General features: G+C 41.0%; 1 protein-coding gene across 4 annotated transcripts; it reads left to right on the forward strand.

The window, feature by feature from the left end:
• Positions 1 to 172: 172 nt before the first annotated feature.
• On the forward strand, positions 173 to 26,364 carry UBXN2A (UBX domain protein 2A). 4 transcript variants are annotated; one of them, XM_041480828.1, is made up of 8 exons: positions 173 to 283; positions 5,165 to 5,420; positions 11,290 to 11,343; positions 12,744 to 12,879; positions 14,670 to 14,779; positions 16,362 to 16,502; positions 21,252 to 21,416; positions 24,260 to 25,584. In XM_041480828.1, exons 3-8 carry the CDS (start codon positions 11,303 to 11,305, stop codon positions 24,546 to 24,548), a joined length of 882 nt encoding a protein of 293 aa, XP_041336762.1. In that variant the 5' UTR covers positions 173 to 283; positions 5,165 to 5,420; positions 11,290 to 11,302; the 3' UTR covers positions 24,549 to 25,584. The 4 variants fall into 4 exon arrangements, with proteins under 4 accessions (XP_041336762.1, XP_041336761.1, XP_041336760.1 ...); XM_041480827.1 differs by lacking the exons at positions 173 to 283; positions 5,165 to 5,420 and adding an exon at positions 7,466 to 7,587 and having other exon boundaries at positions 12,744 to 12,837; positions 24,260 to 26,364; XM_041480826.1 differs by lacking the exons at positions 173 to 283; positions 5,165 to 5,420 and adding an exon at positions 7,468 to 7,587.
• The last annotated feature ends 472 nt before the right edge of the window (positions 26,365 to 26,836 follow it).

Genomic DNA, 26,836 nt, shown 5'->3' on the forward strand with positions numbered 1-26,836 from the left:
ACCCCGTGGGGCGGGGGAGCCGCCGCCGCCGCCACCCCCTGAGGGTTGAGCCGAGGGCTGGGGAGTTCAAGGGCAGGGGGAGCGGCTGCCCGGGGCCGCGGGCGGTGAAGGGCAGCGCAGGCACCCGGCAAGGGGCTCGGCCGCCCGTCCTGGGGGGCTGGAGCCGTCGGCTCTGCTCGCCCAGGGAGGCTCTTGCCAGGAGCTGACCGGACAGCTTGGGCGAACAGATCTCCCGAGGATGAGATCTCCATAATTCCCTGTGGAAAAGTCTTTTCACAGTCCGGTGAGCCTCATATTTAAGAAATCGCCTTGCTATCTAGGCTATCGGGAGTGCGCCCTTGCTTCTCCCATCGCGCCAGCCACCAGCTACGTGCCCTGTGTTTTGCCTTCACCTGCGCTTCATGTTCCATTCTCGGTCCTTGGAAAGCTCACTTCTCCCCACCTGCCTCCTTACCGCACATGCATGTCAGAGGGGCGAAGAATACAACGCATTACTGTACACCGGATGCCTAAATTTAAATTACTCACACACTATAACCCTTCAGCCTGTTCACGAACCCAATCCCTTCTCACCGATGTAAGAATCATTCTCTCACCACTTGTTGCCCTTTACAGAACTTATAACGGTATCTGCGCATATGCCCAGAAACCAAAAGCTTCGTGAAAGAAACATAGCTGAGGAACACAAGCATCCAGCTTTAGGTGACAAAGTCTCAACCTTTTAATTTTCACACTGACTGGTCTGGCACTGCTGGGCAAGTCATTTCAGTGCTTCTTACTTCTTTAACCAAAAAGAATAGTATCATGAAGTTATAAGCACGTGCTTCTGACTGTTAGGCTCAAGCAAGCTTTATCAAAGTATTTTTACTGTTTAAAGATGGAAAGTGCAATAATCTTTTAGTAAAGAGCAATAAATTTTAAAAACTATTATTCTGTTTTACCTGCATACTCCCACATCTTTCTCTTCAAGATTACAGTCTGTAAAAGTATGGTAGAATGTGTACTTAAAAATAGAAAATATGTAACAATGATGTCAGGCTTTATAGGAAGAAAATCAGCTTTTTAAAAATCCAAGCAAAAAGAAAAATACTGTGAATAGCAGCAAATTTTTAGTTTTATGAGATACTCCAAAATACAGTGCATAGCAGGGTGGGAACTGTAATGTCTCATCTGACATTCTCTATTTAGAGCTTTTAATCTATATTAGTAACCATGCTTCATCATCCTGTCCCAAAATCTCCAGTGTCTTTCAAAACTAGAGTAGTTCTGCTCCATGAGATTGGTTTTGGTAGGTTTTATATTCTTTCTTTCTAAATTTAGTTGTTCAAAGATTATTAAGGGATGTAGCAATTTCATACACTTGTAGGCTAAATGAGTACAAGGGGCTTTGTGAATGGTATTTGGAAATCACATTCTTTTAGCCTTCAAAAGTAGGAATAGAAGGAAACTGCAAGTGACTGCCCCTTGCCAAACACCAGGAGATATGTTCAGTAACAGTATCACATCATATATATAATGATAAATAATGTACTTTCATATTTCTGTCCTGTAGTAGTGATAGGCCATGAAACTCAGATATAGTTTTCAAATTCTGTTGGTCTAGAAACAAATGTTAATCTTCAAGTTTTTTTACTCGTCACAAAAATATCCCCATTTTGGGAAAACCAACAGATGAGTGGCCCAAAAAAGGGCCCAGGCTGCAGCAGTTACAGTGAATGTCATAACTCAGGATTGCAGTCATTGGCAGGGCTGTCTGGGGAAGCTTGCATAACATCTGCTTGCAACATGCCTGATTCAAACCAGCACCCTTCCTCTCATGAGCACTGAAGACTTTTAAAAAGTAAAATAAACTTAGTCAATATGTGAGCAAACTGATTTTCCTAGGTACCTGTCCAGATCTGCTTGAAATAACAGAAATTCCCCAACTCAAAAGCTATTTATTCAAATTTGCTAGATATTTATACTACAGTTGTGTCCTTTTTCTTTTTTTTTCTTCTTTTGTGTTCTGATCTCATTCCTGTGAGCCATACCCAGAGAGCACTCTTTACGATGCCAGAGGGACTGCTGTGGAGAGATTGATGTAGTTAAAAATCCCTGATCTCTGCTTTGAACATTTGTAGTGCTTCATTCTCATTATGTTAGCATGGTAGGAAACATGGAAAGACATGCTTCATTTTGGATGTTTACTCCCTGTGTTGTTTTTCACAGATGGTTTTATTTACAGGTTTCTTAGTTGTCTTGTTCCTCTTAGAAGGTGTGGCTGGTTATTTTGACTGAAATAGCTTATGGCTTTATAGCTTCCATGTCAGCCGTATCACCATTTTTAGTACTGACAATAAAAATAAATCAATCATAAGTTACAAGGTTTGCTTGGTAGCTTTGATTGGATTTTTTTTTTTAATGCAGAGAACATGTTAACATAGGATTAATATTTTATATCACACATACTTAGAGATTTAAAAATCACACATACTTAGAGATTTAAATGTGGTTTTACAATGAAAGATGAATTACTGTAGAAAGGGATTTAGAATAATTTCACTAATCCAGTAATTTACTTGTTCCCATTTTTTCTATCTGTTGTTGGTTCAAGTGTCATATGAAGACAGAACAGCATTAGAAACCTATTTAGACTCCCTTCAGCGCTCTACATGCAGGAAATGCTTGGGGGGGGAAAAATGTAAGAACTCTGAGTAAGTGAGAGACAATGAAAAAAATTACGGGAAGAAGGACTGAAGCCACATTCCACTATGTATTACATTTTTTAAAAAATGGTAGAGCTCATTCAGTTTCAAGATGTGTAGTTTGGTCTTACAGACCAACGTCTAAATGCTTCTACAAATAAATGCCATTGGGAAGGACCATATTTCAAATAGAACCAGTTTACAGTGAATGCTGAAGCTTACAGCAGTGTTCAATGTCCTTTTACCTCCAGTTGTTCAGAAAAGAGATTAAGGTATCTGAAAAATGTATTAAGAAGAACCACACCATCTGCCAAGGCAGCTACCACTGGGAAATTGGAAAAATATGAAAAATTACTTGAGCAAAAGAGTCCCTTTCATTTAAAAAAGAGCTGGGGAATGAAGTCATATCGGGACATCATTATGTAAAAAAACGTTAAAAAATTACACAGGATGGAAAACCTTGTTTGCTGCATGAATGATATTTAATGACACAAGAAATATTAGGAGATGAAAGATTTTGTTGTCACATGTACCTATTTTACCAGGAAATCAGGAATTACAACAAAAGAAAAAGTCATTCCTTCCTTATTCAGAACTTTTGCAGAGAGTTTCTTTCTAGTAAGGACCAGAGGGCTCTATTCAGTGAATTACCATTTGCTTCAATCATAGGCAATTTACCAGAGATTACTTTGCAATATCTCTGAATAGCAGTAACATTCCAAAGGATGGAAATCAAATCATCTTTTCAGGCCTCTATTTATAAGCTCATATGTGTGCCTCTCAATCATGCTGTCAACTCCTCCTGGTTTCAGTTGAATCTTGAAATAAAAAAAGATTCACAAGAGATCTTGCTTTTGTAAACGCACCCTAAGCTTTTTCCTGAGGGGCATGTTAGGAAATTAAGATTGTGTGGTTACTCCTTTGAGAACTGTCGATTATGAAGATAGGCCCATGGCATATAAGTTTGGAAACTTCAAACAAGCAGTGTCCAGGAATCAAGATTGTTACTACATTGAACTGGAACAGAGAACATGATACAATCACTCCACATTGCAGGCATTTTGCTGTGTTATTATAAAAGGCTCATTATTTGAAGACTACCACTGTCATTTAAAAATGGATAATAGTTATGATTTCAGAGTAAACACTTAATGTCCAGTGCCATTATCAGCACACCTATCTGAAGATTGTTTTCCACACTAGATAACGTCAGTGGAACTTGAAGAGGGATCAGAGAGCAGGTTTCTTAGATAACATTAAAAGAGAGTGGTAAAACTTCCCTCCTAATATTTCAAAATTATCTTGCCATCACATCTGGCCATTAGCTTCCATAATATTTTTCCTGTTGAGCTAAGGTCACAGCAGATAGTTTTTCTAATAATAATAATTGTGTGAAACTGATAGGCTGATGATATTACAGCCAGGCATCTGCAGGGTCTGTTTTTCACTATCATTCAGGCTGTAAATTACTTCCATCTTGGACAAAAGTGGCAAATCATCTCACTTTGGTGCTTATGATCATTAATCATATGAAAGTAGCACTGCCAGCCTGTTACTATGCTGGGTGATGTATAGCTTTGTAGTAAAAACCAGACTCTGTCCTAAAATGCTCACAATAAAAATAGGCATTTATGAACACGTGTGTAGATAAGCTTCAGCACCATACAAATGCATAATGGCTTGATTAGGATCACATGGGAAGCCCATCAAAAACATTATTGGTTCATAAATCTCTCTAGTCCTCACACACAATCTTAGGTTTCGAAGTGTGGTTTTTTGTTCCTGGTCCAAGAACAAGCTCATAAAATACACCACCATGTCATCGTTGTAATTTCACTTAAAAGTGTCTTTGAGAATTCACGATACATTATTTCCAAATGTGTGTTATCTGGTACAAACAGTTGCTCAGGCTGCCTTGAATTTTTCATGGGCTTATGCATTTCACGCTAACTTTAAAATTGAAGCTATATTCAATTTTCTTGTGTATTTACAGTCCAAGAGTCCAGCAATGTGTTGGATACTTCTTTCAAAGCATGGGGATAATACCCTTGTCATGAATGCTGATTCACCCATGAAACAATGACTTGTTTTTCCAGTGCATAGCTGACTTCCTAGAAACATCAGTTCCTTAAGCTACTTCCCTCTGTGTGGCAGCCTAGAAGGTTTAACATTCCTTCAAGGACCACTCATCCTATGCAGAAGAACCTGTTTGTTTTAGTCAGTGGAATTGCCATTTACAGGATAACCAGACCCTGTTCTTCTATTTATTTTGCAGTCCCAGTTCCCTCACAGTGTGCTCCTCCTCTGTGTGCACACACTTACAAAAGCTTCAGGCAACAGCTCCTCTCTCAAGTTAAGGTCAATCAATACAGCTGATGTTTAATTATAGGTAGCTGACAGTGTCCTCTGGCATAGGCTAACCTTGTTAAATATAAGGTTTAAAAATATCCCTTAAAAATTAATTTTCTGCTTGTTTTTAGATGCCCTGTGTGTGCTGGTTCTTCTGTGACCTTGACAGGTCTGGCAGTGACAGCTAAAACCCTGCTTTACTTTGTCAACACCGAGATTCACTCCTACATTATAAAACAAGTCTGGGGGTTGTCACTGTCTTCCACGCCACTGCATCTGATCTCTCCTGACAAAGGGGCATGAGATGGTTGTATTCATCTCATGAATACCCTGTTAGAGGTTTTTCAGCAGACACAGCCTGGGCTGTTTGCTTCTATTCACCACACGGTAAGAAAAGGACCATTTGCTTCTGTTCATCTAATGTACTGCCAGAGAATAAGCTGTATTAAATGCACAGAGTCTAAAAGGATTTTAGTGATGTCTTGATTGCAACAACACTCCAACTTGAAAATTTCCAGCTTTAAAGAAAATATTTTTTACATTATACAAGAGTTGCAGATCTTTCTTAAGATTTTTGTTACTCCTATGCTTTGTCAACAGTTTGACTCCTAAGGGAGGACAGCACTGCTTAGACTAGCTTTTAAGAAACCAAATTCACTAGGACACTGATTCCTATTGTAGTAGGTCAGCATATCTCCAGCTGTACTCTGATTTCCAGTAATAGACCTAATCTTCTAAATCAATAAGTGATTGCAGCCAGGACACCTGCACCATTACACCAGGTAAGTCCAACCTCACCTCCTTGCATGCTTACCTTTGGGTCTGTCAAATTGTTGCTGAAAGGGCCCCCAGGAAAGAGTTAAGCATATTAATGAACTTGTGTGTTTAATGAAACGGAGATAGTGTACTTAAAATATTGAAAGAAAATTTAAAACAGTCCAGCACTGCAAAACAACTTTCTGATGTTTTAAGTCAGGGTTTTGTAAATTCCTTGACTTTTCTACAGTCATGATATCTGTGGTTTAAGTTCTAAATATATAAAACCTGTTTAATAGAATCAATAACACTTGTAACAAAGAAGTACCTTCTATTCTAAAATGTCAAAGTATTTCAAACATTAAACAAAACCGGGGAGAATAGAAGCTCTGCAGTCCGTGTTTTGAAATATAAGACTCCATGTATTTTAACTGAAACAAAAGGCAAATTTCTTACTATCTTCCCTGAAGATTCATAAGTAGGAGCTCTAATTAGATCTCATCCAGTTAAAACTTAACAATTAATCCAAACTGCCTTCAAAAGGATCAGTGCATTGTGACGTGCATTATAAAGAGAAAGAAATTATAGCTGTCAAGTGTCAGATTTTACTTCTGTTACTCACCCATCACTGAACTTTGAGACTAAGCATCTTATTTTAATATTTCTTTTCAATGTGCTTTTAATTGTTGTGATTCAGGGATTGCAGAAACGTGTCCCACGTGAAGACGACACTCAATGAAGTATTACCTCTGCTTTTACAATTACCTTTGATCGCACTTGTAAATTCGCGGTGGATTCGCAGTGGATTAATTAGTGTGAATTACATAGTTGTGGCTGTTCAGTTTAGGTTAATTCTAAATGTTTTACAGTGCATCGCTAATCATTGGAGAGGAAAAAACCCCAACCCTTATTGAACAGCCCGCATGTGCAAGGGATGCGTTCACTCTGCTCCGTGCGTGTTTCTAGGGGCTGGCAGCTTTTCCGCGGTGTTGGCCTCGGATATTTGCATAGCTCCCGGCACCACCACGGGACCTCCTCGTCCCGCAGAGAGCGGCTTCTCCAAGGCCCAACACAGCGCAGCGAACTCTGCTCAATCCTTCTTCCCTCCCCGAGGATCCCATCCCATTTTCCCGTTTGATTCGCCCTCGGGAGCTCTGCTTCCCAGACAGCGCGCCGCTCTTTTGTCCTCGGTGCGAAGCCTCGGCTGAGCTCCTTTTCACATATGTCAACACTCGCCCGTAATTAGCGCTCGCCGCACAATGAGCCATTGCCGCTTTCCAAAGGGCTCGGCGTGCGGCTGCTCCCGCCGGGGGCGCGGGGCCGGGCAGGTGCCCAAACACAGGCACCATTCCCCACTGTTGTAGATGCCGCGGCTTGACAGACAGACACGCAGACTGTCCTTTGTTCCACAGTCGGGACAGAGCTGCCTTCGCAGTCTCAGGCTGGGCAGGGATGTTTATCTCTGCTGTGCCAGGTCCTGCCTGGGCACCGTGGCAGCGGCGCCGGGGTTCCGGCTCGTAAAGGCGAGCCGCGCCAAGCCGCAAGCCCCCCAGCCCTCGCCTCTCCCCGGAGAACAGGACAGGACAATGCAGTGCAGGGCAATCCCCGAGGAAGCCGCGTTATCCCGCGGCACAGCGGGTGCGGATCCTTACGGACACCCCTTCGCTCCCCCCGCGGTACCGGGGCGGAGCTCTGCCCGCCCCGCCCGGCGCCGCCGCGCCTGCGCCGCTCAAGGCGGGACACCGAGGAGTTCCGCGGCGGGCGGTCGGTCCCGGGCTGGGTGCTGCGGGACGGGCGGGTGAGTTCTCTGCGGGGACAGGCTGGGCAGGGGTAGCACGTCCCGCAGAGCCGTCGCTCCCTCGGCTCCTGTTGGCGCTCGGACTTTGCCTTCGGCCGTCCCGGGGCGGGCGGGCTGAGCCTCCCCGCTGCCTCCGCCCTGCGGCTTCGCCCTGCTCCACATCGGCCGCGTCCCGCAGCAGGAGCGACCCTCGGGGGGCCCGGCCTGGCCCCTCCCGGGGCTCCCTGGGCGTTCCGCCTCCGCGTCGGTACCGTGGTATTGCCTCATCGCCTAAAAATACCTCCTGGCGGGCTGGTTTGGCAGCGGCGGGAGGCGCGGAGCGTGTGCCCGGCCTGGCGCTCGGGGTGCGGGTGAGTTCAGGTGTCGCAGCCGCGGGGTTGTCCCAAAATAGGTTCTTTGACCTGCTGTGCATGAGGCTGATCCACACACAGAGCCGAGGTACTTGATTTATTTGCGGTTCTGAGCAGAAAGAAGGGCTGGGTGGTAAATCCACAAAGCCAGCACGACTATCAAAACTTCACTCTTTATACATGTTAGCAAACATAGACTTTAATGTTCACTGGCTACAAGTTTGCATAGTTCGCTTATTAGTGAGTATTCTGTCTTTATTGGTAAAATTATTCCCTTGCTTCTCATGCTAAGTAGCCTGTGTGCTCGCTCTTTCTCTTCTTTTAGATAGGTGGTTTTCTTGAGTTGGTGTTCTGTAAGTTGCTCCTCACGATTTTGTCCTGCTGGAATTACCTTTTACCCACTTGGAAGTGATTTCAGCACAGTTGCTGAGCTGGCTTTATTAGTTTCTTCCTTATCATGGAAGTTCTGCCCAGTGTCCCTGTGGCCTGTAAATTGTGCATTCTTTGTGTCCATCAGTGGTACATCCTTCTTCCCAAGCTTTGTTTAGCCTCCCCTTTAGATCTGAGATTGTTGAAGCATGTCAAGTCCTAAACCTTAACAAGGCAATTCTACAGACAAGTAATTTATCTTTCTAACACCTGGACATCAAGGTTGGGGACAGGTTTCTTTCTGAGTGCACAGCTCCTTTAGCCAGCTGGATAGGAAGCATGAATGCTGTGGTTTGTACCTGAGCACATCAGTCACGTTCAGGCCATTAGGTTTGATGCTCATCTCACTATTAATTTGTACTTGCCATTTCTCTGTAGCCTCCCATCTCTCTGTGGCACAGTACAGTGCAATTTTCAGCTGTAATTTCTGTGCTGTGCAGGGACAGGCTGTGCTGTGCTGAGCAGCTCTCAACTGGAGAGTTTGTTCTACCAAAGTTAGTAAGGGGTTAGCAGGCTTTCAGGGGAGGGGCTGCATGTGCTTCTGTGGCTATTTCTGCCCTTCACAGCAAGGAAAGCCTCACAGATACTTTAACACAAGAGAAACAAACCAGAAACTAACTGGAAGTGTGGGCTCAAAAGTGTTGACCATAAAATTATTTGCCAGAAAAAACACGCCTATTGAGGGCTGCCTGTTTGAAAACCCTGGCTGTGAAAGGCCACTGCTGGGTCAGTGGCTCATCTTGGTGGGGCTGGAAACCCCCAGGGCTGTGTGGGAGTGATAAGGAGCATCCTAACCCCAATTAATAAATGTAGCTATGGTGGGCTGCTGGCATTTGCAGCTTCTTCCCATGTTTTAAATTTAGTTTCTGGAGGAGGTAGTTCGGTTCTGAGGTACTTTTTGCCGCTGACGCAAAAATTACGTACCAAAATTCTTAACATTTTAAACAGCAGCTGGGGATGTCTGTCGGAAGTTGGTGGGAGGAGGCGGTTTGTGCTGGCTGGGTTGACATGCTGAGCTAAAGTGCTTGCAGTGCATTCTGATGGCTATGTTCTAACAGCTTTTGGCCATAATAAACATCAATATGCTGTATAAGATGATTCTTCACCTAGAGAGATTAACACAAACATTTCTTCTAAGTGTAATTGCTGTTGTACTTTAGAAGGAACAGCAGCTTTCACAGCTGACCAGTTTTGAATACTATTCATGCACATTTGAGGCCAGCCTAATGTAGCCAAAGAGCTAATTTGAAGAGCTGCTTCATTGTGTCTGTTTCTTTTTAACCGCTCTGATGACAAGTCACAGAGGATCAACAAAAGCAGATGGCAGGAGGTGGCTCTTGTTGCTTTGGGGAGTAGCCTACTGGAGTGAAAGATTAGAAGATAAGCACATTAACACAAACCACAAAGAATTATTTTGGGCTAAACACAAAAAAAAAACCCCTATGTGCTAGAGTGCTAAAACTGAATTTGAGAGAAGTTTGAAAAAATTACACTTTTTCAGCATTCCAGTTTCACTCTGCTCACTTGATACTGAGAATTCTTTTTTTCCCCAAGTGCAGTAAAGAGTTCCAAGAGCAACAAACAGATATGCATATAACATCATCATGTACCAGCACAGGCTTGCCTGACAGATGTAGGGCTCTGGCGGAACATTTGTGGGGGAAAAAAAAGACTGTATCTTGTGTGACATGTCAGAGGTGTGTAAAATATGTTTTGACTTAATGCATAACAGCACCAGTTAAATTTAAGGTTGACTGTTGTAGGTTTTTTTTGGAGGCTTATGTATTTTTCTACAGAATGTATCTCACATGGATTTTAACTCTCAAGTTGAAAGAATACCTTTATTCAGGTACCAAGGAGCATGAATTAGTGCTGCACATGGTGGGTTTTGTTTTTTTTTTTTTTTTTTTTTAATTTGTGCTGCAGTGGATATTGTTTTCCCCTACACTCAAAATCATGTAAAATTCATATTAGTGGTGTTGTGCATACTGCTTTGTTCAGGAGTGTGATGGCTGCCACTGCTTAGTTTGATGCTCTGTAAAAGCCACGCACAATGTCATAACTTAGTCCTGAACCTGCCAGGAGCAGACCATCATCTCTGTAACCAGTGGTTGTCAGGGATAACTCTCTGAATGCAGTTGCAACTGAAAATTTCTGGTTTCCTGTGGGTTTTTCCAATTTTAGAGTGATTTTATTTTTAAGGGTGTTTCTTGGCGATTCTGGCTTTAAGTGACTTACTGTGACTTTCTTCAGAGCGTTTAAAAGTGACTGTAATGAGATCAGTGTGGGATTCTTCATTTCTTTTGACTCAGCAGACTAATTCTGTATCATATTTAGTACTTACAAATCCAGGATTTTCATGCCAGCTGACAGTAGGCCAGAAATGGTAATTCGCAGTTTCTGAGTTGCTGCAACAATGTCTTTAGGTAAGGTAGGAAGGGTAACCTGACAAATCTTGCCCCTTTAAGTAATGCACAGTTAAGGTGAAGGTCACTCAAATGCCTGCAGTAGCAGTGCAGTTTTTCTGCTACCATCTCATAATGCTGTGTAAAATCAGGGAAGTTTAAACCATGCCATTCAGGAAAGGATTGTGATTTTTTTTTTCCTCCCTTTACAGAAGTATGGGCATGTATTTTCACATCACAGTGTTATTATTGTGAAATGTATTTTGTACATTTATGAAAAAGTAACCTTGCTGCTGAACGTCTGGAACAGATGCGTGGTTCATGTGTCATTAAATTAGAAACTGCAGGAAAACAAAGAACCATCTGGAGACTTGGTGGGGGGCAAGGTTGAGGTTTCTGGTTAAATGTATTATCAACACAGGAAAAAATATAAAGAGTGCTTCAGCTGCAAAAGGAGGCAAAGTATGATAGGCATTTTGTTTTGGTTGGGTTTTAAACCATTTTCTTTTTGTAATTAGGGGAAGCACCAGAATGAAAGACATGGACAATATCAAAACTGTAAAGAAAGAATGGTAGGTTCTCCCCATTTTTTGTCTTCCTTTCCCTCTGCTGTTTGTGTGTCCTGTCATTACTTTTCAAACTTTATGTTAAATTCTAAAACACAGTATTTTTACCGCATTCATCTGTTCCACATATAAGAAAGTTTAAAAAAAAATCCTGTTGTTTTGCTGAAAGATTTTTCATATACCTGAAATGTTTCCTAGATGCAAGAAGCTGTGTAAATATTTTAATTTAAAATAGCAAGGCAGCCTTTCAAATTGCTAAGTCACTGTGCAGCTCTGCATCTGATGTGGAGGTGTTTGCTTTTCCAGTTCTGTTTCTGAGGTAAAGCATAGTGAATACCTACATTAATGCTTCAAGTTTCTTTTGTTCTATTACAAAACTAAAATGCGGACAGCATACTTTTGAAATTTCTTCTTTAAAGTTATTGAGGTTTTCTTTTAAGATGTTAATCTCTGGGGATTCTTAGTGTTGCATAGGTGCATTGCAAACAATTCAACTTTATGTAAATGTATCTAATTAGCATTCCAGTAAGTATTGCTGCTCTTGAATTCAATGCAGTTTTATGTAAAATTGGATAATTTTTCAAGAGCTGGGATTTTTATTTTCTGAATTGCTGAAAATAGACTTTTCTGAATCTCCCATAGGAGTAACTCCTGCAATGTTTACAAAAAGCTGCATAATCTTCTTACTATGCAAAGAACCTATACTGAGATAATCATTCAGTTGCATATTTCTGCATTTTGATTGGTGAAAATCTAACAAACAGCTGTCGCATATACAATGTTCTATAAAAAGATGTGGTTGATGCATCTTTTTTAATACCCTGGCCGTCTCCATCCCCAGTGTTGAAGGCTTCCATTGTATTTCTTCAGTGTGCTCCAGTGGTGTTGAGTTTCCCTAATGCACATTCCAAAACAGTAATGGTGGTTCTGGGATGGTGGTAGGAATGGGGAAGTTCAAGTTGGGGTTGATGAGCAAATCCTAGGGCAATTTTCCTGTATTTTTTTAAAACTTATGGCAAAGGAACCATATAATGGAACTGCTTTAAGGAAAGCCTTTTATTGGTGTGCAGCTAGGTGTATGATGGTTAGAAGTGTGAATAATTTAACTTGCATTCCTGGCTCTGATACCAAGTTTAGAAGCTTTGCATAGATTAGTTCATCTTTTTTGATGGTGTTCTTTAGCTTGTGCTTTTGAAGTGCAAATTGTAACAGTTAGAAATTGGTAAGAAGTTTATAGAAAAGGCACAATGCAAAGTTGACCTGATGTTTTGTACTCAATAAACTGAGTAAGCTGGGTGCAGGGGAATGTGCCTTCTATACTTCTTGGTACTGAGATTCTGAGGTACCTACTTGTCTTCTAATATGTCCTCTGAGGAGTCATTTTTGCTTCTGTCTTTGTTCTGCAGGGTGTGTAAATCAGGAACTGATGATCAGATTTTGAATGGTACAGAACAAAACTGTGACTACTTTGTAGATAACCTTTTTGAAGAAGCTCAGAAGGTTGGTGCTATGTGTGTGCCCCCAACTACAGTCAAGAACCAGGTAGGCAGTGAAGAAAAAAATAGTTACGTTTGTTATAACAGCACTCCAGGACTATTCTGGAAAACAGATACTGGAAGTCCAGCAGCATTTTCCAGCACATCAGTAAAAAAATGCACACAGAATTCAGAAAGCTGTAGGAACAGCCTCTCATCTCCCAGGCAGCCAGGCTTTTGCTGCTGGGCTTTTGGCTCTCACTGCTTTATAGTCAGTTTAGAGTCGTTCTAGAGCTGATGCTGGCGTTGGCTAGTGTACTTATGATTTATGAGGAAGGAGAGTGAGGGGAGCAGGAGTTCAAGGAATGACAAGTACTGTTACATAAGAAGTTATTTAAGGAGCTGCAGCCTTTTTATGCAGAGGCATAGCCCAAATATTTTTCATTTGGTCTTATTCATATAATTATGGTTGTAGTGGGATGTTCAGTGTGGGTTTGTATCTCAGTGATTCTGTCCTTTTCGTGTTTTTCTGTTACTCATCAGTGACTGGTAAGGGGAGGGAGAAAAGGCCATGTAGAACAAAGATGACAAGAAGAAATTTGGAGTGGGCATCACTAGAAATTATGTTCGTAGATCTTTAATTGACCCTGGAAGAAATGAAATGTCAGGAGCAATATCTTAAATTGCAGTCCTGAAATAGCGTTCCATGGCATTGGTTTTGTCAATGCTTAAATGGGAAGTTGGTGTGGAATAATTAGTCCATGTTAAATTTGCATTCTGGCTCACTGTAGAGAAGCCTTCCCAAAATTAGAACTCTTTCCATATGCATTGGTGCCATGAGACACAAGAGTTTTTGATGGAATCTAATCTTGCTGAGTGCTACTTCTTTTGACAGATCACCCAATGGAAAGACAAGGAATTCTATTCAGCAGTTTGCACTTGCTGTTTATTTATGTAGCAATCACCTAACAAGTCAAACCAGGGGAAAAAAAAAAAAAAAACCAAACTTGTCGGGTACTATCAAGCCTCATTCAAACTAATTTTCAGCTGAGGTGAATTCTGCATTTGTGGCCTCATCTGTGGCCAAGTATCTGCCAAGACAGTGTTATTGCAGGGATCAGACCTCGATAACCAAATGGCATGGTGCATTAATATGAGAATACAATCTCAAATATCCATCTTACAGTTGGATAGATTTCAGTAAACATTGCAATGGCTACAAGTTGGAGTAGTGAATGATTTCTGGCGAAGTTAAGGAATTACTGAGAATTTATTTTTTCATTCCCCTGACCACCAAGGTTTTGAATACAGCCACGAATTCCAGGGTAACATAAGTATATGATTGTCTGAAAGTAAATTTTCTGATACTTCCTTCATTTCCTGAGTGAAGGGCTTCTGCATGCATCATCTCAATGCCTTTACTTTGAGAAAATCCTCCTGAATGATTGGAACAAGGCTTTACCCTAATAAATCCCCAGCTGGACTATTCTGGCACTTGGTGTTCCAACACCAGACATGTATGCTCTCAAATTAGCTCTTGAAGAGTTGCAGCTGGCTGGGATAGTCCAACTCTTTTTTGTTTTATTTTTTCTCTGCTGAATTGAAGGAGTGTTCTTGATCTAGGAAGCCAGAATGATTGGGGGAAGGTTTGTTTATAACCCTGATTGACACAAGGTACTTAGAAATGTCACCCCTTGCAGTTGCTGTGCCTGTTGGCATAGGGCCAAGGCAGATTACAATGAGCCTGCTCTCAGTATTTTTAGTCCACGAAGTGGATGATTTATAATCACAGGATATGTGTGTATACCAAGCTTCTTTTTCATCAGTGATATAATGAGAATTGTTCTTACTCTGTAGGTTGATGTAATCATTAAACTTTGGAAAAATGGGTTTACGGTAAATGACGGCGAACTTCGGGGCTATGCTGATGTTGCAAACCAGCAGTTCTTGGAGTCCATTAAAAAGGGGTAAGTGAGTTTTGTGTTCTTAACCAGCCTGAGTTAATGTGCTTTGGGTAGCACTTAGCTTATGCTCTAAATTTTTTACGTGGCTTTGCTGCACTGCAGTGTCCCTGTAGGAGCACAGGCCCTGCCAGTCTCGTTCCTGCAGTGCTAATGGCTGTTGGAACATCAACAGGTTTAACACAGCTCTCAGTGGCAGTAGTTGTACAGTTGCTGATGAATAGATAAAAGCCAGTGTTGGCAGGGGGCACAGCAGGTGCACAATGAAATAAAGAATAAATCAGTGTCCAATAAGAGCTACAGATCAAATGGTATTTTGACTAATGAACTCAGTACACAAGGGGTTGAGCATTTCTGGTTTTATGGTCTTTGTTTTCTTTTTGTTGATGAAAAGCCTTAAACGGGCACAGATGTTCTATGTAGCATCAAGCAACTCTTGATCAGTCTTAAATTTCTGACATTTTTCCAAGTGCAAACTTGCTGTTGTGTATATATAGCAACCTTACATAAATTCCTGTGTTAATAGCCATCTCACATTTTTCCTTGTATTAAAAGTTTACGATTTAAGATTTTAAGATTACGATGCGATTTTTGCTACTGTTTGCAATTGTTGCTGTAAAAAAGGAGTCTGACCATACTAACCAGTGTTATTTTGAGGTTTTAGTTTGTAGTCTGTTTCCTCACCCCATACAAGTGGAGAGGAGAATACAATTTTATGGACAATATAATTTAATATGTCCTTATCAAGCATGTGAAATTACTAAGTCATTATATTTTTCTTTTCCATATTTTGCTAGGCCACCAAAAATACTAATTTTACACTATTTCTGCTGTGTGTCTGTCACCTGTGTTAGTTGTAATAGCAATTAACTGCACTGTTTAAAGCCCTTTGTGTGCATTCATCAAAAGTTTGCCACTTCTATTCCACTGTTTGCCTGTGAAGATGCTAATTATGAGACGGTTTCTGCATAATCATTGATGGTGGAGAAGCGTTTAGTACAGCCCCTGTGCCAGCTGAGCCCCACCACCCAAAATTGTACTGTCTGCCTCAGAGCTCAGAGACAAAGGCATTGTTGTATTCTGCTTCATGCAATTAAAGCATTACCAAGGTGATGTTACTGCACTAAAGAGTAGAGCTGTTAGTGATGATATGATTTTTAGAAGCTGAGATCTGTGTTTGTCATTAAATACATTGTGTCTAAACTCAATTATTCCTCTTTAAAAGCCTTTTTTTTTCCTATGGAGATAAAATAATTGAATCCTTTGCAGCAGTGTATGGCAACACTGAACTTCCTACACATGATGTGTTTGGAGTGGTAACTGCTGAGTAAATTTGAACATCATTCAACAACTTGCATCACAGGGGTTTTTTTTGTTGTATACATTCTCGTTAATTTGCTGTTCAGGAACTTGAAGTTATTTGTATGCTATGCACTTAACCTAACTCTTAGTAAATACTTGTGGAGTTGTTTTTTAAAAGCATCATCCTGGAAGGGCCAAATGTTGAACAGGTATTAATCATTGGTCTATTTTGTATACTGAAAACAGTATAGTACTCTTTTTTTGACCTTTTTTTTCTTTTCTTAAGGGAACTGCCTTTTGAACTGCAAAGAGTTTTTGATAAGGAGGAGGTAGAAGTGAAAGTGGAAGATAAAAAGAATAAGGTGTATTTGTCATCGAAAAAGCCAATGTTTCATCCCTTTTCTGGACATGGTTACAGATTAGGAAGGTGAGTAGGCTGATGTGATCTATGATTGAGTAGCTGAAGGGAACTATACCTATGGTGAAGGATCAAAATTCAGGTTGCAAGCAGTCTGGAGTTTTCTGGTCTAAGCTCCTGCTCAAAGTACGGTCATCTGTGGAGACAGATGAGGTTACTTAGGCTTTTATCCAATTGGGTCTTGAAATCCCATAAGAGCAGAGGCTGTGCAGTGGCTGTGCAGCCTTCTTGAGTCCTTATGGGAAAGAATGTTTTCCTTATATACAGTCTGAACGCCCCTCATTGGAATTTCTGTCCACCATAACGAGCGTCACCCCCTCCTGCAGACCCTGGCAGGCTGCTTTTATGTGCCCCACAACGACCACCATCTCTTCCACAGACTGAGCAAGCTGCTCTCCTCCAGCATCTGCTGACAGTGTGAGTGCTCCATCCTGCAGGCATATTGGTGTCTCTCCATGAAGCTTGGGGGATAATTGGCTCCCACAATCTGCTGGACATGTTGCTGTGTTGATACAGCCACGAAGCTCTTGGCTTTCTTTGTTCAAGGTCTCAATATTAGTAGAATTGTTTGCAGCTGAAGTGCTGTCACTCTTCTCTTCTGTGATTTTAGAGAAAAGAATCTCTTTTTAAGCTGTATTAGCAATAGTTTGAGAACAGGGGGGAGTATGACAATCCCATAAAGAGAACTGAAGAAGTAAGAGGTTATTTTGCATTCTCTTAAAATTGTTCAGTAATTAATCATGCATGTATTGCAGTAAGGCATTTTAGCATTCTACAGTGATCCATGTCTTTTTTGTAGTTGGAGCGTGTCAGCCACTCATGCCAATGCTAAAACTGGACTTGATTTACAACCAAGCAACTATTGTATTTTGGAAGGCTGTTGTAGGGCAACATGCCAGGAGTTCATTTATTTGATCCCTGTGACTTTTGCTTACTCCAGCCACATTATGTGCTTGACATATCCCTGTCATGCAAGACTTGTGTGCCTGTAAAAGCAGGCTTTGGCCTAGGGACCAGGACGTGTTCAGCGACCAGGTGGCACTGCTGAGTGACCTGCAGGCTGGAGTTCTAAGCTGTGCTGCAGCCTGAAGTGAACAGCTTGTTTCAATTAAGTGGGAAGGGTTTGGCTGCCGAGGCCCAGAGCTTGTGCTGAGGAAAAGCCTGACCTGGGCAGGAACAGCTGAGGCAGGAGAAGAAGATAATGTGCAGAGCAAAAGATTGATAAAGGTAAAGGGTGAGTGGTTCCAGGCTGAGTCCGAGATGCAAGTGTCTGTTTTATGAGTTTCATCTGTTTCTGTTGTACAGTCCATTCAGTTGCTCCATGCTTGAGTAGATACAATGGAGAGCACCTTCTCTTGACAGATAGGTGAGATGCTGCAGGACTTGCTTTTGGTGGCATGGAAATCCTGAGCAAACAGGGGTCAAGAACTTAACCTTATTTTATCTACAAGTAGAGCTGTTCATAAAAAAAAACCCAAAAATATCTTCAGTGTGCTGGGGTTCTGCTGCTAACCAGTGCTAAATGCTAGGTTGTTCAGTCACTTGTGCTCTGCCATGCCTACAGCAAGTAATGATCTTGCTTCCCAGTAGGCAAGTTAGGTTTCAGAAACATGCTAATCTGTGAATTTCGGTTCACCGGTCTTGTACACTGAGACATTCTGCAACTTGCTCAGCATTTTTTATTTTTTTCTACTCTTCCTTGTCTATTCTGTGCTGTGCTATCAAAGCCTTTTCCTTAAATACAAGTAATTAGTGCTGATGTTGGAGCCATGAGCCATAAGTGTTCCCACTCCATAAAGTAGTGCTCACTTTCTGCTGTTAATAAAAGTCCATTGCATGAATTTACAACACTTGCAGCAGAAAAGCTTTGTGGGGCAGCAACAGAGCTGGCTGAGACCTGGAACAAGTTTTAGGCTATAGAACTCCTGTTCTACAGTTGCATTTGTGTGATTAGTCAGAAATGAGAGAGACAAATGACCGGAGAGTTTACTTTAGCTTATAGCCTAGCTAAACCTCTGCTTAGCAAATAAACTTATAAAATTAATATTGTATATTTTGTCAAGTGTTCCCAGGTGGAGGGATTTTGTAATGGATGAACCATTTTAAATTGGTTTATTGACTAATTCTCAAAACTTTTGTTGGGGGATCTGGAAATAATTTATATGTTGATGTAGCTCAAACAAGCTTGGTCTTCTGCCTTTTTGTCTACAGGAGAAATAAGTAAGACATACCAAAATTTCCCAGTGTGCCTTATGAAGCTCTGTAACTAATGAATATGCACTGTTTTATCTATCATTGTCCAGCTGAATTTCATAGTTTGGGATTATGACTAGATTTGCAACCCCACTTTTCTATTGAGCTAATCTATGCATCTTTGAGACAGCCTCAGAAACATGTTAATTAAACTATTGACTGAAATCCCTTGTAGCAAAGCAAGCTTGCTCTGTAACCTCATTAGGCTAAAGCATTGTGTGTCAAGCTGCCTAACCATCAGTCAGGGTAAGGCATGATACCTAACTGCTGGGCTTTTTCGTGCCAGAAGATTGACAGGATGCTCTTATGTCTCTTCGATCTCTAGTTCATGTCTTCTGTTGATAGTCTTATAAAAGGAATAAGCCTTAAAAGGAGTTACAATGCTTCAATGTCAGGTTAATAAGACTTAGATTCTTGGGTTTTGGCTTTAGTCAAAGCTCCCACCACTAGATGGCTTTATCTGTCAGTTCTGCAAAAGAAAAGTTTTTATGTATAGACATGCTTTAAATCTTGGTCAATACAGATGTTCTAACTTTCTCTTAAAACTTCACTTAATGTGCTGGCTTCAGTCTCACGCACACTTGCTATTGAAAGAATCGCCTCCAGTGCCTGCTGCATATTTAGATGTGCCTGTGAGGGAGATTGGTTTGGGAATGACACCAAAATCTGTGTCCATGCAAGGCAGTTGTTTTTTGCTGCAGCTGTGACTGATGTAGCCCAGCCCAGCCTGAGCCAGACACCGCAGCTGAACACCTCTGCAGCCTCTGCTGTCCTGGAGGCAGGACACTACGTGAGTTCTGCAGTGTGTGAGCCAGCAAATAAACAGGGAGGCAGCAGGAGCTGAGCATTGCTGGACTGAAGTATGACTTGAAATTTAATTTTTTTTTTCTCTGCTTGCAAAACTGTTTGACATTATCTTGCTGGTGCTCAAGCTTTTATTCCTGATCTGGAGGGCAATTAAGTTTTATTTCATATTGAGGTCAAGCATGAACAGAAGCTGTTTGTGAGATGGTGAGGCAGGTAGGTGCTAGTACATCACCTGTACTAATAATCCCAGAATATTTTACAGATGTGCCTCTTGTAATTTGTTGGTGCCAAGTCCTTGTGCCCCAGCTGATTTCTGTGTAATGCAAAACAGTTCTGTACCTCTTACCTGTCTCCAGTCACAGTGAGCATCTCTTATTGCTCACTTGAAGATGAGATTTCTTGATTCTCATTCTTTTTGCTGAGTTTCTGTGGAAGATACAAAAAAGTGCCTCTGCGGGTTGATATCCTAGTAGTTAGGGCAGCACTTAAATGGGCAATAAAAGTTTCTGAAATACCTCTGACTAAACTTGCACTTAAGACTCCAGCTTTATTAGCCTGAACATATTAACTCTTTAGCTAATGATAAATTAGCTGTGACTTTTCTGCCTTATGAATAAACTAATGCAGGTAAAAGAACATAAGAAGGGGGTTTGTCTGCAAAGCAGGTGTGTATTATAGCTACAATTGTTGCTCTGTGGACATCAGTTACCCTCTTTTTTCTCAAGAAACTTAACTCACCAATTTTCTGTGCAAAGAGAGCTTTTCTGCAAACTGCCTTGTAGTGTTCAGATAGTCTGTGACCACAGCTGAGCTCAGAGGAGAAATGGTAACTCCATAAATCACTGCTATTGTTCTGCGAGCAAACATCTGGTTATACTCATGGGAACTGAGAATGTGCCCATTGGATCAGGCCCAGTAAGAACTTAAACTGTGCATGCTGAACAAGCTTAGTCATGAAAGAAGCACTAAGCTCTAGGCATTTCTTCAGCATAAAATTTTTTGCCAGCAGTTTTTTTGTTTGTATTTTAAGACTATGCATTTGGACTGAGGTTGATGCATTCTGTTAAGTCATTTTGTGAATCTTTGCCCCTGTGGTTTGGTCAGCTGCTGAAAATGCCTTAGGAAAAAAAATCCAACTCCTGTGTGCATCAGTCTGGATTTTTCACATTAAGTCAATTTTTCTGATAGATGAGTAATTCTTCTAAGCTGAGATAGATGATGCTGGAGTCTAAATCAAGGCTAACAACATTCAGTTAAATTGAATTACTGTAATCACATTACACTGAAAATTAACTTTGAGTATGCAAATTCAGTGCTCAACCCCCTTTAAATTTCACCTGTGTGATTAGAGTACAAAAATGCATGAAGAATCTTCAGACAGTTTTGTCTCTTGTATATTCATATTTAATCTTCTGATATTTAAAGCTCCTTTCCATCTTACAAAAATGTTAAACACAAGCAAACTGAAATTCTCTAGCATGTTTTAGTCTGTAAGGAAAATAATAGCATATGTATAGGAAAAAAAAACAAGAAAGAAAGAAGGTGATATTTATGTTAGTGTTCTTATATTTGTTAAAATAAAAAGTCATCAGCACACTCTGCTATGGGGCAGAAACCTCCAGAAGCAGAGGTGTCTAGGGAAGTTTGAGCTTGCATGTGAACACAGAAACCATAACCTCATGTGACTTTTCTTTTCAGTGCTACTCCAAAGATAATCTCCAAAGTGAGAGATGATCATCCAGGACCTGATGACAAAAGACACCTGCCTTTAGTACCCTTGAATGATTTGGAGCCTATCACCAATGTCCAGATCTGGTTAGCTGATGGGGAAAGGATAATTCAGAAATTCAATGTTTCTCACAGGTAGGATTTATTTAACCACTGTCATATGTATTTGCATCTGAACTATATGTCTTAATGCCTGTACGTTTAAGTTTTTAATTTTTATGACTAATTTACCTCCTCAGTTCACTTAGCATTGGACTGCTCTTCAGTTGCGTTTGGAAAACCTTTGAAATTTTGAGAAACCTTTTAGCTGACAAGAGAGCATAAGAGAAATGTGAACTCTTAAAAGTCAGCTCATAACTGAATGTAAAGGAAAATCTGAGGAAACTGTAGGAGTTCTTTTTAGGTTAGTGAAAGTTAAGGTGTACATATTGCTCATTACTAGAAGAAATAGCTTTTAACATGATAGATCTCTCACAAAACAACTACATCTGGAACAAATGGCTTAGTAAAAAACCTGCTGGTCATTGGGCATAGGCAGCACATGTGAGGGCTGGAAAAAGGTGCTTAGAGTGAAGCCAAAGAAACCTCTGGGGGGGGCTGGAGTTGGTGCTCTGGGCAGGGATGTTCATCCCCTGCATGTCTACATGGACAGAATAGAATGCACACAGTGTGTTTAATTCTATTTAATAAAATTTAGGGTTCCCAAAGAGGCTTAGAAATGAGGATAATGTCAGAAGGTGTCAGCACAGCACATGTGTGCAGGAGCTTTGAGAAAGTGTGATTAACACTTTACCATTAAATTGTAAAGCTACTGTCTTTAGAGACCTTTCTCAAATCTGAATTTGAGAAATTACTGAAGTACTATACAATCTTGTCATGTGGAAAGGATATGTTGCCTGTGCTTCTCTGTGAAGCAGTTTAAAGGTATCACAGATTTAATACAACCCAGGCTGCTGTCAAGATAAACTCTGTATGTCTGTGGCTGGTCAGAAGGAAAGCTCAGCTGTTGAGGGTTAATGACTGTCGTGTTTTCTTTGACTTGTACTAATTTATTACTGTTAGCAGCCTGATATATGAACTGAAACACTGTTGTGATGTACTGTTGAGGGGTAAATTGCTATTTTAATTATCAATACTTCATAAGGGCTTCATATCTCAGTTACTCCAGGTCCCACATACTTAAGTGTATTTAGAAGCTTTTTGTCTTCATAGTAAATAACCATTTGAACAGTTGCTAAGTACTTTTGAGACAGAAAAAAAAATATGAGATAAGCAGAAAAACAGCTTTACTGGTGCAATGCTCTTTCTGAAGTACTGTGCAATAAATATTCTATCATAACACAGCCTCTTGCCACAAGACCAGCACGTTTGTGCTGTACACAGTACTTGTGTATAACCTGATAAGAACCAGAGGGAAATCCTTTTAGAGTACATTTCCTTAAGAGTGATGATTGCATACACAGCACTCCTTTCAGTGCACCAGACAACCATTTGTTAACTAAGGTGTAGATTAATAGCATGTAGCACACATGTAGCATATTACCCAGTGTCTGGGTAAATTGATGACTTCTAGCTTTTTGCAGTTAGATTGTGTAGGTGCCACAGTAACTGCTGGCTTAGGTATGAGTTGATGACTGGTGAAAGATGGGAGCAGAAGCACAGGAAGCATTGTAGTGTTGCAGTGTGGTGAATTGAGACATGAGAGTGCAGCAGCTAGGAGAGCAGAGCTGTTAGAATAGCAGACAGAGCTGTCTGTGTCCTGGGTTGAGTTGTGTCCCCTTTTCAGCACTTACTGTGTTTGTGTGACCCTGGAATATCAGATATGGAGCCTGGAAAGGAGCTTGTTCGCTCAGAAGCAGAGAGCTGGTGGCTAATTGCCTGAGTTACTATTGGAACCCACTGAAATTTGATATAATGCATGTAGACATGTATAAATGTCCAACCAAAAAATTCAGTCCTGCTTGAGGTTTTTCAGGCTCTTGACTTAGAAGACCAAGCAGTGTCTCTGTGTTGAGGTCTGTGTGCACAGGAATCAGTTTTCATTTTGCTGGCTGTGTCTGTTCTGGTGAGTGTGGCTAAGGCATGAAAACTCTTGGGTATCTGTGCTGCTGAAATTGTGTAGGTGCCACAGTAGGATGGCATTGCCCCAAGCCAGCCAGCACTTCATCAGTCAATCCCTAACCATCCATGGTTCAGCTGTTAGCTCCGGTCCTGGACCATTCCCAGGAGACGGTAAACCTCATGGGAGACCCAGTGCATAGGGGAGAGGAAGGATGAATTTAGGAATTTGCCAGCAGCCAGTCTGCCAGCTGGCCTCAGGAATAGAGAATGGACATTGACACTAATTAATTTTATTCATACAAATGTATCTTCTCATCTTCATTTTCTAATTAAATGAGTCGATCCTGATTCTTCCATAACAAAACTTCTGTCTTGCTCAGTTGTTGCAAGGCTCTTCACAGACAGATTGAATCTGTAGTGAATTCACCATGCCCCTGCTTTGGGAGGATGGGACTATATTTAGATCTAGTCAATGTGTCAGCTGTCCAAATAGTTTTTGCAACCCCTTTTTCTTTATTTTTATTATGGTTCTGCTACATGAACCACACACTGGAGGCATCTTTATTCTAGCTCTTGGCTACAGAACCCTCAGGTAAGAGCTCCACCAGCTGGTTAGGAAATGGTAGGTTTGTGTAACTACCATCTGAGCCACAATGGTGCATTTGAGCGCTCAGAATAAGATACTCATGCTTGTCCCCTTGGGACTACTCAGGGCGTGCAGACCTTGGTCCTTGCCTGCCAAGTGGATCAGGCATTTCAGGATACCACCTCGTCTGTATTGCTCCAGTTCTGTGCTGTCAGGCATTCCGTGCAGCGGTGTTTCATTCCTGTCCCATGGTGGCTGTGTGTGTTATGCACGTGTGTGGGGATTGCAGTGCTGAAACTCTAATGCTGAGTTTTTCTTACTCTCTTCTCAGAATCAGCCATGTCAGAGACTTCATAACAAAGTATCAAGGATCTGAGGGAAGTGTTCCCTTCACGCTGACAACCTCCCTGCCTTTTCGAGAGCTGCAGGACGAGACACTCACACTTGAGGAAGCAAAGTTGCAAAACGCCGTGGTTGTTCAGAGACTTCGGAAAACAGCTGAACCTTTCAGACTCTTAGTGATAAAAGCGCCTGACAATGACTACAAAAGTGCTGCTACACCTAATGGACAACTCAAGAATGAGCAAAAAAATGCTATCAATAGTACAAGATCAAATTAGCTTTATAACTGACCAAAAATTATTTGCAGGGTGAACTAGGCAAAACCAAAAATGTAACCAGCAATATGTGGATGCCCTCACATCCTCATGCACTGTGCTCTTAGAGAGCAGAATGGGTGCTGTGCTGTCATCTGCTATAATAGAGGTATTCTCAGCTAAATTGGGTGGTCAGAGCCTGGCTGTATAATGTAGCAGAGGTAGCTGTACAGCAGATCATCCTTAAAATTTCCTTAGGTAAAAAGCTTCTTAGTATTTAATAAGTGGGTCTAGGTGGAACAGTTCTCTGAGACTTAACTACTGATAGCACCTTTTAAGGAAAAATAGTATTTATTTTTGCACTTTGGACTAAAGTGAAACGTTTCACTTACATTGTAGTGTAAGCTGCTGCAGTATGCATTCTTCTCACAGTAACTCTTTGACAACCAATACTGCAAGCAAGCTCACAAATGAACTCTACCTTGAAAATCTTCAGGATGTAACTTTTGTCACAAGATCTGCAGTGTAATAATGTTCTGTCAAGTCTTCAAATGGTGGTAGGTGCATGTGTGAGAAGATACAAACGAGATAGTTTGGTGCATACTGCATATGAAGTGCCTCAAAGTAAGCTCTGAAGGAATTGTTCTTATCAATGGTTGAAGTGGTTTCTGCTTTTTTTGGGCTGCTGCCAGTGTCTTGCAGGTTAGGTGATGTTAAACTACCTAGCTCATTGGCATAGGGACCCACTTCTAGCTTTGTCACACAGAAACTTCAGTTTTTTTGGCTATGACCAAGCAGGAGTAGTAGTTGAGAGGAACACAGTTGTTTTTGTACTGTTTATCTGCCTCTGTCCTGAACTGCCCAGCTGATGGAGACACTAATTGCATGTGGCCAAGTTTCAAAGCTGTTGAAAATCCTTACTTGAAAACTGACGTTTTTCTCTCCACTTTGCCCCATTTCCATCCAAATCTTTTATTTTGCTGTTCATGTACTTGAGGCATAAAGTTTGTAGCCAACTATTCCATGTTTTGCTAAAAGAGAAAACAACTGAAAGACTTAATATTTTGTATTGTGCTTACTAAGCCTGTGGGTTTGTGAATGGAACTAAAATCTCCGGGTAAGACGTATCCCAGGATCTTCAGCAAGTCCTGACTCCTCTCTGCTACCTCTGCCAAAGGATGGTTGTTGGGGTTGTACTTCTTTTGTGTGGTTCAATGAAAGTTGGGTTTGGGTTTTCCTAGTTTTGTTCTAAATAGAAAATTCCTTCATTGGAGCAACTTGTATTCTAAAAAGTAGTGAGACTTCAGACTAGGGATGTACTCTCCTTCATTCCCAGGGATATAAAACTGGTTTGCTTCAGCATCTCTCATGGTGTGTTGGAAATGAAAGTCAACTGGGCAATTTAGTGTTCTCAGAAAACAAATCTCTGGAAACTATGCCTTTAAACACTTTCCAGTGCTATAAACTTCCTGTGCTACTGTGCCATTCAGGTTTATGTAGCAAGTGGTACAATTAAATTTTCTTTGCTCTTGCACCAACTCCTACATGAAAAACAAAAATATTTGTGCAGACAAACACATTAGTAAAATTGAAAAGAAAAACCACCTACAGACACAGCTCCTCAGTACCCAGAGCTTCCTGAACAGGGAATTTTATTACTCAGTGCTTTCAAATTTGTCTTAATGTAAAACCTAGTATTAGAAAAGCACATGTGGTTGATTGTGAGTTCAGTTGTTCTATCTAAAAGGTGCGTGAAATGTCGAAAGTAACAGTGTACTACTATTCATGCATTTGCAGCACAAAAATTTGAAAAAATAAATACTGTAGGTTTGAAACTGAATTGGGAGTGTAAAATTCTGAAGTGGGTAAATTTTGCTTGCTATCCATTGGAAGAAGCAATAAGTTTTATATTTCAACATTGATTCATGTCTGCTACCAGCATTTTAAGAGATTGGACAGTTAGGTGCTTTACTAAAACCAGCTGTCTGACTGCAGCTTTGGTGTACTTGAGTGTGCATTTGCAGTTTGAAGGTGTCATGGTCTTAATTACAAAAAGAGAGAAAATCTTTGAAAAGTCTGAAGTGATACTGGCTGCATTGATCCCATGCTAGATTAGAAAGTGCCTTTAAATAAAGGCAACAAACTGTGATTGAATAACTTATTTCCTAATTTGGAGAAAATCTTTGGCATGAATAGAAGACTTTCCTAAATCTAATTGATTTTGCTTTAGCTGCCTGTAGTGTCTGTAGACGGCAATTGTGCATTGGTCAAACAACAGCATAACTGGCTCGATCAGTGCTAGAACTTGTGAA

Source organism: Pyrgilauda ruficollis, unplaced genomic scaffold (assembly GCF_017590135.1).
Source record: "Pyrgilauda ruficollis isolate IOZ18807 unplaced genomic scaffold, ASM1759013v1 scaffold54, whole genome shotgun sequence".
NCBI lineage: Eukaryota > Metazoa > Chordata > Aves > Passeriformes > Passeridae > Pyrgilauda > Pyrgilauda ruficollis.